The 14,709-nt window shown below is 37.5% G+C and overlaps 1 protein-coding gene across 4 annotated transcripts in view; it reads right to left on the bottom strand.

Moving 5' to 3' along the window:
* LOC126184683 (choline transporter-like protein 4) overlaps positions 1–14,709 on the bottom strand; it is a 264,367-nt gene that overhangs the window by 158,215 nt on the left and 91,443 nt on the right. For all 4 annotated transcript variants that reach the window (XM_049927179.1, XM_049927187.1, XM_049927206.1 and 1 more), the window contains one exon: positions 13,460–13,572. In XM_049927179.1, coding sequence (XP_049783136.1) covers positions 13,460–13,572 — 113 coding nt within the window. The remainder of the gene's footprint in view (positions 1–13,459; positions 13,573–14,709) is intronic.

Below are 14,709 nucleotides of genomic sequence, written 5' to 3'. Positions count from 1 at the left end.
TATGGTTCTCCTAGTAAGCAGCAATGCATAATCATTAGTCTGTATCCTCAGTGTGACAGCAACACTTTTTACTCGCAAACATCAGTGTTACAGTGAATCTCAGTCACAACTGGTTGCAGAAAATACAAATGATTGTTCTACACAGTCATGGTTCCTAAACTTAGCCAGCATGGCCAGAATTAATAAACATGTGAATGAGTACTTAGTATTCCTGTCTGGAAAGTTGGATGCAGAATGACTATTGCTGCAAGAAAGCCAAACAACTGATCTTTATTTAAGAATTTGACAGTGGAGGTGCTGTCTTCCCATGTACAAAACTGGGAACATAGATTCTATTAATATTATATGCTCCCAGTACATTGTTGCCACAGAAATTTTTCTTTTTCCTTTCCATTCAGGACAAAGATATAAATTTCTGGCTGATATGGGAACAGCTGCCCCCTCAGTCAATTTACAGAGATACCAGCAATAAGGAGCATCATCCTTACAGCCCATTTGAATTGATGATGCCATACCATTGATAATCCTCATTATACCCACATGACAGGGTAACTGCAAGTGGTGAGGAAACAGCATCACTGGCCAGAAAAACATGTGGGTCTGTCGGCCAACCAATTTAAAGCAAAGTGGCCACAGACTGTTTAATCACTGCTGTTTGAAAACTAATGTGTTCCTTTCCATAGCGAACTTAAATATTGATGATGATTCTGCACTGAACCAGTTTTTTGGGCAGTTCCTGTTATGACTGGTCCTGCTTAGGATCTGAATATAGCATCGTTCCATCCACTGCTCTTAAGTTCTACTTTGACAAACTATTCTGCCAAGAGACTGATTTAATCCTCTCCTATGAATAGAGTAGTTTTCACCACAGTAATTCAAGTGGTGTTAATTTAGATTGTTTTCACTGCAGTCCTGGAAAATTTACAAGTTCTGTAACTCTTATGAACTATGTGTCATTTATTTAAGCTTCGGTGTATTTGAAAAAGCGTTTATAAATTACTTTTGTGATCTAAACAAGGGTTACAAAAGGATTCACAAAGTTAATCTCTGGTACTATTATTTTTATTGAAATACAGGATCTTTGTCAAAAGTCTGCAATAGGTTTGAGTTCAAGCTACGGCACACAAATCAGTTCCATGTGTATGTCACCATTAGTCCAACAGCTACCATAAAATTTTGTAGGGATCAGTAAGTTCCGTTCATTCACAAAGATCACTTAAAACTGTACAGATTACAAGAAATGTGAATTACTGTACACTTTCAGCTACTGATTCAGTCACATCCACAGTACTCTTAAGCAAACCAAACAGATCATTAAGAACTTGTGCAGAGTTTTGAAGTATGATTAATGCATAAACAATAAGGCACACATACTTAATTCCATGCCTGGATGAACTTTTAATCTAAATTAGCAACCTGAAAATATTTTTCTAAAACTGGCATAGCAGATACCTAATTCTTACCTCCCATAGATGAGGAATCAAGGAGAGTTAGCTGTAGTAAATATGTCTATTAAGCTCTATCAGTACTATAAGTTAACCTTTGGAATATTGTAATGGAACTGGTCAACAAACCTATTTTCAGCATAATCCGGAACATAAGATACACACATGTAATGGGAGTACCTGATATGCTCAGACAACAAGACTACCCGATACACAAAAATACTTCATACCTGATACGCTCATACAACAAGACTACCCGATACACAAAAATACTTCAGAAATCATATGAATTTTAGTTTCCATTGTTATGAATGGGTAAACTATAGAAAATTTTTTCACTTAGGTACAAATATACTAAAATGTATAATAAAATATTTCAAAATGTGGTTACTTTAGATTTGAGAGCAACTTTTTAAATGATTCAAACCTATAAGTGGCCCTCAAATGAAAATGAGAGATGCAAAAAAGTACATAAGCTGTTTACTATCTGAAAAGTAATTACCATAACTGTTAATACATATATCTCACTGTGAGAGAAGATGACCAATGACATCATGCAAAATATCTGCGGTTGCCTACAGAAACGTGGTTGTACGCAGGCATGCACATCTTCATCCATCTTCATCCAGAGCAGATCGATGGCCACAAATGTCTTTCTTCAGAGCACCAAAGCTGTGAAAATCACAGGGGGAGAGATTGGGACTATATGGGAGATGCGTAAAGGCTTCCAAAAAACTTCTGTAGTGTAGTTGAAACAACCTTGGCAACAGGTGGTCTGGCAGTATCCTGCATCAGAATTATGTGATCCTTCAACATGCTTGTGTGTTTGACTTGATTTTGCTCTTCAATTTCTCCAAAGTAAAAAAGCCCATGAATGTTGACAGGTGGCATAATTATGTTCATGGATAATGCCCACCCACATCTTGCCAAGGTTGTTTTGACAACACTGCATAAGTTTTGCTGGGAAGCCCTTTTACATCCTCCATACAGTTCCAGTCTCTCCCCATGAGATTTGCATATTTTGGAAGCCCTGAAGAAAGACATTCATGGCCCTTGATTTGCTTTGGACAAAGTGGTGCACACCTGGGATTAATCATGGTTTCATAGGGAACAGTAAATATTATCCATGAGAGCACTGACCATCTTGTCTCACAGTGAGATAAATGCATTAACAGTTATGGTAACTATTTTTTAAACAGTAAACAGTTTACTTACTTCTTCCATCTGTGTTGTTTTCATTTAACTGCCCCTTTCATTATTATTGTTATTATTATTTAAATAAATATTTGATTCTTATTTGAAGGCCTTCTCCAATGTAAATATTGTCTAATATTACTGATTCATAAATTGTATCTTTTGATGCTAACAATCAATATGTAATTGTAGCATCTTTGAGTTGTGATGTGACATGACCAGCGTTGGTCACTTTAAATAGGAGCTAGCTTTTGTGCTGATGTGCTGCTTCACGTTTTATACTGTACTTGCGAAAGGTTCATGTATTGTACTGTGATGGAAGTTGGAAGAGGTTGTAAGGAAATTACTATTCTATTCTGAAGTGTCATTGAAGCTTAAATGCCTTTTTTTTACATAGAAGAGATACTGCCAGTTGCAAGTTTATTCTGAGTACACAGTTTGAAGTTAACCATATCACCCTCCATCATGCAGGGATTATGTACTTCTAGATGAGCCAACAAGACAATGAAGACATCTAATCCAAAAAATGAGATAAGTAATATAATAATTGCTAACTAATTCTATTCATAGCAAATAATACATGAACAATTCTACCAGTTTCTCTTCCTAGAAAATGTATTATGTAAAGAAATGTAATGAATAGAATTGTGAGGTCTGCAATCAAAAATTGCTAACTTTAAGCAGAAGTAAAGGGAGAAGCTGGTTTAAATATCAAGTATTCACCACACACCAAAAGTTTCTGTAACAACTAAAATGTCATTTTGTTCTGGTGTGTGGACTGTTTAATGATAATGTTGAGATAGGAATGAATCAAAAATTCTATCTGAATAAGCTCAGTACTTAGCTCACTATGCTGGATGAGGCATGTTTAAAATGTAACTCAGACAAATGCAATTACTTTCAAGAACAGGTAGACTACCTTGGGCATATTTGAGTACTGGTATGAAAAGCACCTCACCTACTAATGCTCATGTGCAAGCAATTGAAGCATTATCAGTCCACAAAAAACTTAATTCACTTGCAGGCCTTTTTCAGAAAGTTACATTTCTATAATAAATCCATTCCCAATGCTGCACATCAACTAAACAGCATTCACCATGAAGGTGCTCCATTTCAATGGTTGACAGATTGCAAAACCCTTAAAACAAATTATTCTTTTTACCATGTCTTGTGAGATTCACATCAGGTAAGCAGCTGGTGCTGGGAAAGACATATACATACAGGATAGGTACTACTGCTACACAAAAATAAACATGCTAGAGAACACAATTACGTATTTTCATTTAAAATACTATATTTAACTCAAGTGAAAAAGTGGTACATGTTATCACAGATCTGGTGCAAATATCCAGCGTATATCTCTATAGTGTAAAATGTGTCTTTGTTACTGACATAAACTTGCATCTCTAGGTGAGGTTGCTACTGCAAGTTTGTGAAGTGGTGCTTGACTCAGAGGCAGTGACTTCAAATCCTAGTGGTGGAAGAAATTTCCATTGCTACACTCTATTCACTGTACATTTAACACAGAGGTAAACATTTCACAATGTATTCCTCTGAATTTGTTGTTGGTTCATTGGTATCTACTTCCTGAAGAATGGAAATAACACCCTCTTGGCTACAATTAGTATTGTATGCTTGCAATGGTGAGGCAGAATGAGGTGTAGAATATTCAAATGACAGAAATATGCATTTTAGTACTTACAAGACTGCAGTTGAGTGAATAAGAACATAGTTTCATAAGAGCAAGATCTCTGCATCAAATCCTGCTGCTATTACTTTTTTTCATTCCCACATAATAGTAACAACAGGTTTATTATGACTGTGCAAATTATCAATATTTGGTGATACAATTATTATTTACATAACATTTATCCTGGAAAAAGGAAAAATCTTTTTTTGTATGGAGGTTTGAAATAAAAAAGCTTTCAATCAGTTCAGTATAGTCATTTCATTTCATTTATATTACTGTATCTACGTTTTTGACAAGCAGAATATGTAACCTATGGTATATTGCACAAATCAGGATAATACTGATTGCAGAACTATGGAAAACAATAACTACTATGGCATACAGCACATGTGATGAATGCTGAATTTTTGCATCAGCATGATTTTTCAACATGTATATTACAAAAAAACTTGGTTTATATTCATAAATGATTCTTGCTCGTCACACAATTTAGCAGCAAGCATACCACACACAATGAAGCATATCACAGAATATTGGTACAGATGACTGGTGGTGTATGATAGGTCGAATTTTTATGCAGTTTCCTCTAGATGCCATCTGACTATTGTGTTTAATGATGTACATGCAATTTTGTAGTCACTTTATAAGGTTCTTCACCTACATGTGAAAATAAACATTGCAAGGCAGCACCAGTGAAGTACATTTGGGAGCGATTATCTTAATACTACATGTTGCAAAATAATATGAGAACGAAAAAATAGTACCAATAGACAGATTCAACCCAGTGACGTCACTCTTATGAAACTAATTGCCTACTCACTCAGCTGCAGACTCCTTAAATACTGTCAACCATAAAAAGTAAATAAGTGCAATTAAAATTTTCAGGCCCCATTTCCTCAAAAATCGTTGAGAGTTGTGTCTTCCTGTCTACATTTGTTGAAGTCCTAGTCGTGCCCTACACATCTTGTCAATATGAATCAAATCAGTGAGGGGACGTTTGTACAGTCCCCTTTTAACATTTTTACAGAGAACACATCATTGGAAATGGTCTTACCTTTTTTATAAGCTCTTACAAAACAATGCTGAATAATAAAAGAAGTTTGGCTGACTTGTTACATGCCCATCAGCCATGGAAGCTGATAATACTCATGATTCCACAGATGTTCACGGGCACCAAATGCTTATACATCAGTCTATCCAGAGAGTAGCAGTCTGGGTCAGACTGTACAGAAGCCAGCTTGGCTTGATACCAGCAACCGTACAGATGGAGCAGACATCTGTGCATGAGAGCCTTTCAGCATTGCTGTAACCAGATATGCCCACAGTGGTCTTACTAACCAAAAGCCCTTCTGCTGATAGAGAATGACCTGATGGTCTCACTGCACAGACAGTCAAAATAACCTGAGAGCCTGCCTAGCCTACTCTCTTGCCTGACCAGCTTTATGAAGACAGTGCTGCCCCGCTGCCAAATCCCCACCAGTCAATGGGCCTATGAAGAAGGATGATGATCTGAAGTAACTATAGTTGACTAAGGTTGAAGTCATAGACCTAAGATCTGTTTTGTGGTGGGGATGGGGGTGGGGGGTCAGGGTGGCATTCTGTTGTGATAGATAGTAATGCCAGTGATCCTGAAGCAATGATGCAGGACAGGTTATGCGATAAATGATAATGTGGGTCACGCCTCTGACTTTGGAGTGGTCATAAGTTAGGCACACAGAGATCAGGCTCTCATTCTACAATGTGCCTGGCTCAATTGCCATTGCTACAAAGAACATTGCTGTATTCTGGACTGCAGTTTGCCTTTGATTTGATAGTACTGCTACATGACAATATTGAGTTTTGCATATTGTAAATGTAGAATAAGCTACACTATAAATAATGCACAGATGATACCACCTAACAAATGAAGGAATGGAATACATAGTCACATGGTATGGAAACAACAAACAATGTATGAAAGCATACAAGAGCTCTTAGAACATGATACAATAAAAGTGGAAGAGACACACTTGCCCCAACACATTCTGTTTCCTGATAAGCTGTTAGATCATTGACAGTCTGCATGACAGAATTTGTTGTGTGAGTTTGGTAACCTCCTATCACTGGACAACATGGATAGCAAACTCAGAATTCAAACTCAAGCCACTTATTGATTTATGTCCATACAGTAGCTTATGAATTACTAATATTTATTATCCAGATAAATATATCTGTAAGTACATTTGATCAGAATGTGGAAGTAGGTTTATTATAGGTTACACAATAGTAAATCAGAAAGTTTGGCCATATTTACAGGATACAGGAGTATTTAAAGGATCTGCAATTGATACTGATCATTTTTTACTCGGGTCTGAGATTAAGCTTCCTAGTAGGTTTCTGAGGAAAAAATGAACAAGCCAGAAAAATAATAGCCCAATTTTTAAACAGTTTTAGAACAATCTGGAAACAGACATCTGCATCAGATGAAAATGCAGAATTTTATCAGAGATAAAACAGGAGTGGAACAAATTAAAGGAAATTTTAATTAACCCTGCTAAGGAAATACTTGGAACATAGAAACTACAAAAACCAAATCAGTTAAAATTACAGAATGATGAACTCAAGTAAGCTATAATGGAAATAAGAACTATATCTGATTTGGATCAATGGTAAGAAAGTGGAAGAAAAGGTACAGCACATAAAGCAAAGAGCAGTAATTCACAAACTTGATAGCAGAGGTAGCTGAGAAAGAAATGTTAAAAGACTATAATGTGATTTAACTGGAGCTCAAAAGTTTGGATTCAAAATATTCAAAAATTTGCACATTGAAATCAATGGGAATGCAAAGATAGACATAATACCAGGAAGGGAATGCTTACAGTACTACAAGCAGCTATTAGTCAAGGAAGATGAGCCCCACTATCCAAATACTATGAATGTTGGAGAATACAATAAAGTCACAATGAGAAATTTTGAAATTAGCTGAAAGATGGCCAGGGCCAGGAAGGCTAGAGCCATGAGTAGAATAAATCTGAAACTTACAAAATATCCCCATTAAATGTATAAAAGTTATTTGTGCAGTTGGTGAATGATATTTGTTGGTTTGGAAAAATTCCTGAGAAATGGAGGATAACAATAATTATAAGTACGCACAAGAAAGGAGACAAAAAAGAATGCTCAATATAAATTGAAATGCTGCTTATACAATATATTCATCTATGATTAAAAGGAAACTCCAAGTTCTCCTAGCAGACAGTGAAAGTGCTTTACAAGAAAATGTGTTTAAATTAAATAGTGTTTTACAAACTTGGAGCCAAGACATATGACAACAAATAAACATGAAAACGACAATGACAGAAGAAATTAGGCACTACAAAGGAAAAATGGTGTGACCAAATTAAAAGGATTTTCCTTGAGCACCTGTCATGGCAAAAATTACATTTCAACCAAGCTGGAAGATGGAATATGAGATGGCCAATGAACAGATGGAGACAACCGTTTTGTTAAATTCCTTTGGTTTGAGAATGGTTCAACACACACTTCTTGGAATGGAAGAGTAAGAAGAAGAAGAAGAAGAAGAAGAAGAAGAAGAAGAAGAAGAAGATAGAGAAGAAGAAATACAACTTCAGTCACTTTAATGTGATAAAAATCATTAATGTGGTATTAGGTACCATATTAAGAATGTATATAGCTGGTGGTGGTGGTGGTGGTGGTGGTGGTGGTTAGTGTTTAACGTCCCGTCGACAACGAGGTCATTAGAGACGGAGCGCAAGCTCGGGTTAGGGATGGATTGGGAAGGAAATCAGCCGTGCCCTTTCAAAGGAACCATCCCGGCATTTGCCTGAAACGATTTAGGGAAATCACGGAAAACCTAAATCAGGATGGCCGGAGACGGGATTGAACCGTCGTCCTCCCGAATGCGAGTCCAGTGTGCTAACCACTGCGCCACCTCGCTCGCTGTTGTATATAGCTGCCAATAAATGAGTACTTATGGATGTGTAGAGAAATGGCACTTTGTGTCCATCTTCAACTGAGTGTCAAGCTGTAATGGTTGGTAAACTGTTAACTACCACTTATAGCATTGTAACGTAGTTATATTTCACTCGCGGTGTTTTGCTTCACAAAATAACCATCTACTGCATATTTCACAGTTGCACGATAATGTTATTATATTCAATGTCAAGTAATAGTTTGGATGAAGATTTCACAACCCATATCTGTTACATTCAGATAATCAGAGGATTACAAAAATACATGGGTAAGTACAACCACATGAATAATAGCAAGCACCATATTTCCAGTTTAAGTATTGTGGTATTTTATAATAGTATACAATCTAAATCATACATAATTAACACTTTCCTGATACCACAGGTTCTGATGAGATTTTAATACAGCTATCGATATTTGTGAAAGCTGCAAGACCACGGAGGATAGTGTGGTTGAAATAACTTTATACTACATATTACTTAAATGACAATGCACAAATGATTGGGATACAGAACTACATAAGATCTCAAAGAACACTGTCAAACACTGGGAAATTAAAGTGGCACAGATAAACTTGTTGCAACAAATTATATTTGCAATACAGTCCCTTAGGTGAGACATCAGTATGGTGTGAAGCACGCACAGGCCTTAGGTTAACCAGAAACTCTGAATGTTGTGATATGGAATAAAGTGGTGGCTGGGTATGTTTCTATGGTATTTGAGTGGTTTACAGTTCATTTGTTAGAGGACCATTCTGAATCAGTGGTTGACTACTCATGTTTCAGAGATGTTTGATGGGCAATGCATTAGGCAAAAGTGCAAGGTAGCTATACTTCTTCAAAGAAGACTGGGCATAGCATCCTGCTGAAATATGGCATATGGAGTTGCCTGAAAAAGAGGAGTACCCAAGGCTCTAAATTTTCCTTGGTGTAGTGGTTAATGTTCAGTTTGCTCTCAGTACATATGAGTGGAGACCACATGTTGTATCCAATCATGTTCCAAACCATTATGCTCTATCAAAACTAAGGCCTCACACTCTGTTTCTTGAAACCTGCTTGTCCCTTGGAGTTACTCCAAAAGACCTAACACTGAAAGTCCCTGTTTCTGGATGTAATCCTAATCTACACCAGGCTCTTTTATTTTCAAATACAGCAATCTCTTGCTCTTACTTGGCTAATCTGTGACCCATCTGCCTCATCAGCCAATTTCTACTCTACCAGACTTCTCGCTTACTACAACATCCTGCAGTTATCTGCCCCACATTCTTCTTTGAATTATCATCTGCCAAGCCAACTTCAAACCGCAACAACATGCCAGACTTCACCTCGAAAGCTATCCCACCTTCTCCTAAACTACCTGAACAGTAATGTTTCCCTTCCTGTTCCTCTGCAGCTCACTAAACAGCCACACCATCAACCACCACACCTCTTCTACAAACATCTGCAGCTCGTGGTCTCGCAGTCGAGTTCTCGCTTCCCGAGCATGGGGTCCTGGTTTTGATTCCCGGCAGGTCAGGGATTTTCACCTGCCTTGAGGTGACTGGGTGTTTGTGTTGTCCTCATCATTTCATCATCACTAATGAAAGTGGAGAGACTGGACTGAGCAAAGGTTGGGAATTTGTACAGGCGCCAATAATCGTGCAGTTGAGGACTCCACAAACCAAACATCTTCATCATCATCACATATTCTACAAACTGAGCTTGGCCAATGTCCTTAACATCCAGCAGCCTTCACCACTGTGTCCCAGACCAAGAGTAACCCATTACCACAAGAACCAGTCACAACAGTACAGTGTCCTTAACCTCTCATCTAAAGCACTCTCTCCTCCTGAATTATCTGTATTGTCTAAGGGTATCACTTTCAGCCCTAAACCTGCATTTGATTATGCTGCTTGGTGAAGGACCTACTTTCCTTCACATGTAAGATCCATTGAAAATATCACTTTGCAACCTAATCCCAAAACCTTTCAGACAACAAACCTGACACTTAAACCTACCTTGAACAGTTCAAACCATGATCCCAACATGATCTGCTGCCACTACCTCAAAATCACCCCTTCCAAGAATTCTTTGCACTGAACATTGCTTCACAACCCTACCTCAGGCCCCTACAACATGACCTTAACCTGTTCTCTGCAGAACTCCAGACTCTATGTTCCCTAAAAGCTGATTACTCCATCATTATCCTCCCAGCAGACAAAGGATCTACCACTGTAGTACTTGACTGAAAGGAGTATGATACTGAAGGTCTACACCAGCTGTCTGACACCTCTACATACAGCGTCTGCCATCAAGATCCCATCCCTGTGATTCAAATTGACCTGCAGCCCCTCCTTAAAGCCTCAGGCCCTCACAAGGACTAACACCTCAACACTTCTCACCACACTCAAACCATGCACCCCAACCTTTTACTTTCTTCCTAATTTTGGAGCACACCACATGACACTCATTGTTATCCAGGTCTGGAGTGTGTTACACAGCCACTTTGACAGGGCCATGACTTCCTAAAATCATGCCCTGAAATGAGATCCATTCCACCTGAAATTTTGCCCACCACACCTAGAATAGTTTTCCGTCACCCTCCCAATCTCCACAATATTCCTGTCAGACCCTATGCTCCTTCTGCAACCACTCCCCTACCCTACAGTTCCCACCACTGTGACCATCCCTGCTGCAAGACTTATACTGTAAAGGGAGAGCCACCTGTGAAACGACACATGACATATACCAGTGGTTATGTAAATGCTGTTCAGCCTGACTACCACCAAATTATCAATTAGGAGAAATGGGCATAGGTAGAGTGTGTATACTGGCAGCTCACAATATCCTGTTGTGAAGCATGCTCTACAACATGATAATCGTGATCTCGGCACCTGTTACACCACATGTCTGGATTCTTCCCTCAGACACCAGTTTCTCAGAACTCCACAGGTGGGAACTAGCACTACAACATGTCCTTGGTTCTCGCCACCCAGCTGTCCTTAATTTACTTTAATTTTTTCCATCTCAGCAGTTTTTCAGCAACTACTATTTGCTTCACTCTGTTTTAGTTTTCTATGTATTTCATTGTCTTACCCACCTATTTTTCAATGCCCCCTTCCCATCTGTTACATATACTCTTCTTAACTCATGCATGATTTTCAAACAGTAATGTCTGTCTGCATATTACCCTGGCTCTCAGGTTTTCAAATCTCGTCTGATGCTGTTCCCAACAATCAGTCTTTCCTTCTCATCCTATGCAGTAAGTCTCCCACGGTTCTGGGTGACTTTCATAAAATCTACCGCTTTTCCTAGACCAGTCCTTTTCCTTCACCTCTCTTGCTTCCCCTTCAACCCTTCTGTCTGAAGAAGGAGCCACTGGCTCCAAAAGCTTGCCAATTACAGCTCTCTTTCATGTGTGTGTTCTGCCACAGTGTCGTGAGTAGATTTTTTATCTATCCAATTGAACTATTTTGTCAATATTTGATGGTTTTCACTGTTATATTAAACCATTATGCTATGCATTCATCCATAATCCTGCTCAACTAAGCAGGCTGCCATATTGCACACATCATAGTAGCATCCAACATGTACATTACCATCACTCTATGGCAGATTGAAAAGGAAATCTTCCAGTACATTTTATCATTCAGCATGCGAGTGATAGGTCTCCCATGCTCATTGTAATGAGAGGCAATTCTGATTTCTGAACAAGACATTCCAGTGCAGTGTCTTTTCAGTCCAGACCATAGGATATGGTATTCAACCACTGATGCAGAGAGGGCTATAACCATTGCATTATATCAATATCAGTCCAATACTGTGGATGAAGCTATGCTGTCACTTAAAGCCTTACAAAGAAGGTATGAAATATTCAATTTCACTTCGGTGAATGAATCTATATACATGCTCAACACTTCATATGACCCACCTCTATCAATTGCTTTCACACAGATGTCACTGTTACAGCAGCACATTATGATTGTATCAATTTAAATGTCATCATATAATCAGACAATGGAGGTGGAGGGAGAAAAGTTCTTTTAGAGGAGCCAAAAAATATATCTTTTGATATAGTTTATGGTACAGTTTGGTATACATACAACATCATACACACGATCACATAAAGGTACTAATTGCATTCATTATGGGTTATAAATAATAGAAACATTATGTTTAGTTTTTTGTCAGGTACAATATGCAAGTATATTATTTTCCAGTAAAAGGTTTATCATCTCATTGTTTAGCTGAAAAAGGGAGAGTCCTAAAAAACAAAGAGAACTCTTTATTTAAATGTTTCTCACCATAGTATTAATTATATGACCTGTTAAGTACACAATGTGCAAATTTCTAATTGCAGACATTTAATTGAAAAGAATTCCAGATAGAAATTTGTCATTCAAAAAGAAAATATTTGTTACCTGATTAATAAAGATACAAGATGATTAGTTCAGGTGAAAACATTTCGTTAAAGGAAAATTCATCAAGATGGTTAGTAAACAAACTTATAAATCTACAAAGATTGGCCTAAATCTGTAATTAATATAAATTTGTACTTTTGTACCATAACATTAAAACTGTAGAACTAAAAAATGTTATATTTGTTTATAACGGAGGTCCTAATTGAAAAGTATTGCAGTTAGAAAAGATCAAGCTTTAAGAAATTTTTGGCACACATGAGAAAACTATGTGAAGATGCATAATGTGCCAACCAGGTAGTAACATGTTTCCTTACATTTTAGAGATTATGTGCAGTGAGCACTACTTGTTGAAATGTAAACACAAGTTCAGTCTTTCAAATACTATGACTTCTCATTAATATAAGTTAATTGCAATGCTTATTATCAAGATGTGACTGCAAAGGTGTCATTCTGGAGGAGAATACATAGCAAAGAAATATATAAAGGAGAGTTTCAATCTTATGAAAACCTGCCCCATAAAGATACTGACACCAATGGTTACCTAGGACTATTCCACTAGACCATGAGAGGATGTTTAGTAGCTCTGTTAGCATCCCCTCCCAGTGAAAACTACATTGTGCAATAGTACTCATTTACCAAACCAGAAGTGCACTAATAATGAATCGCAATTTATGTACTATTTAAAAACATTCAACTACATGCAGAGATTTTGAAGAATGAAGCACTGATATTTTATATAGCTAATTTGGTAAGTATACTTACATGCGTCAAATTTTGTTTAATAGTTTCGCCATCAATAAACTCTTCCACATCAACTCCTGCTCTCTTCAATAATGTAGAGTTGATCTTAGGTACTGGCAGACATCTTTTACCAACTGCAAAGAAAAAATATTTCTGAATTTTAAACCAGTGAGCAAGGTTTATATTAAGATACTTCTTTAAGCAATAACTCAGAATATTAAAACCAATCAAGTATGTTAAACTAGAGTACTAAGAGAATACATTATATCATTTTATTCTGTTAAAACATAGACCAACAAAAATCTAACATCACAACAGTTGTATTACAGCTTTTCTGCAAAATTTTCCAAGACTTTTTTAAACCAACCAACCATTGGTTTGATGCAGCTCTCCACGCCACTCTATCTTGTGTGAGCCTCTTCATCTCTGAGTAACTACTGCAACCTACATCCTTCTGAATCTGCTTAGTGTTTTCAGATCTTGGTCTCCCTCTACAATATTTACCCTCCACGCTTCCCTCCAATACTAAATTAGTGTTCCCTTCATGCCTCAGAATGTGCCCTACCAACCAATCCCTTCTTCTATTCAAGTCATGCCACAAATTCCTGTTCTCTCCAATTCTATTCAGTAACTCCTCATTAGTTACGCGATCTGTCATCTAATCCTCAGCATTCTTCAGTAGCACCGCATTTCCAAAGTTTCTATTCTTGTCTTGTCTAAACTAATTATCATCCATGTTTCACTTCCATACGTGGGTACACACCATACAAATGCTTTTAGTAAGGACTTCCTGTCACTTAAATCTATACTCAATGTTAGCAAATTTTTCTTCTTCACAAACGCTTTCCTTGCTATAGAAACAAGTATTCCTACACATTGTGTATTATCAAATGACAATTTTTGTGCTATTTGAAGAGAATAAAATTGAGAAATGTGCATTTCACAGCCAAGAAATGAGTTTAAAGTCTTCTCAAGAACATTTTGGCTTCAGCTTCAGAAGGTAAGTAACAAAAAGGAGGGAGGGGTGGGGAAGGGGGGGTCACACATCGTAATCAGATATGAGGGTGGTTCAGAAAGTAACCACTGTTCTAGTGTGGTGCTCGTATTTGCATGTGGAGCACCACCATTGTCACTTCTGAATGTTCTCTGATTCAATAAATGGCCAGCTGTGGAAGTATGAACTTCATTTTTTCATGTATTCACTAGTTAGAACCCCAAAAAACGAGCACTATAATAGAATGTCCCGCAAAATGCAAAGTGTGAGCAGTAAT

Source organism: Schistocerca cancellata, chromosome 1 (assembly GCF_023864275.1).
Source record: "Schistocerca cancellata isolate TAMUIC-IGC-003103 chromosome 1, iqSchCanc2.1, whole genome shotgun sequence".
Lineage (NCBI taxonomy): Eukaryota > Metazoa > Arthropoda > Insecta > Orthoptera > Acrididae > Schistocerca > Schistocerca cancellata.
The sequence above is the reverse complement of the archived record's forward strand: the minus strand, read 5'-3'. Positions and strand labels throughout refer to the sequence as shown.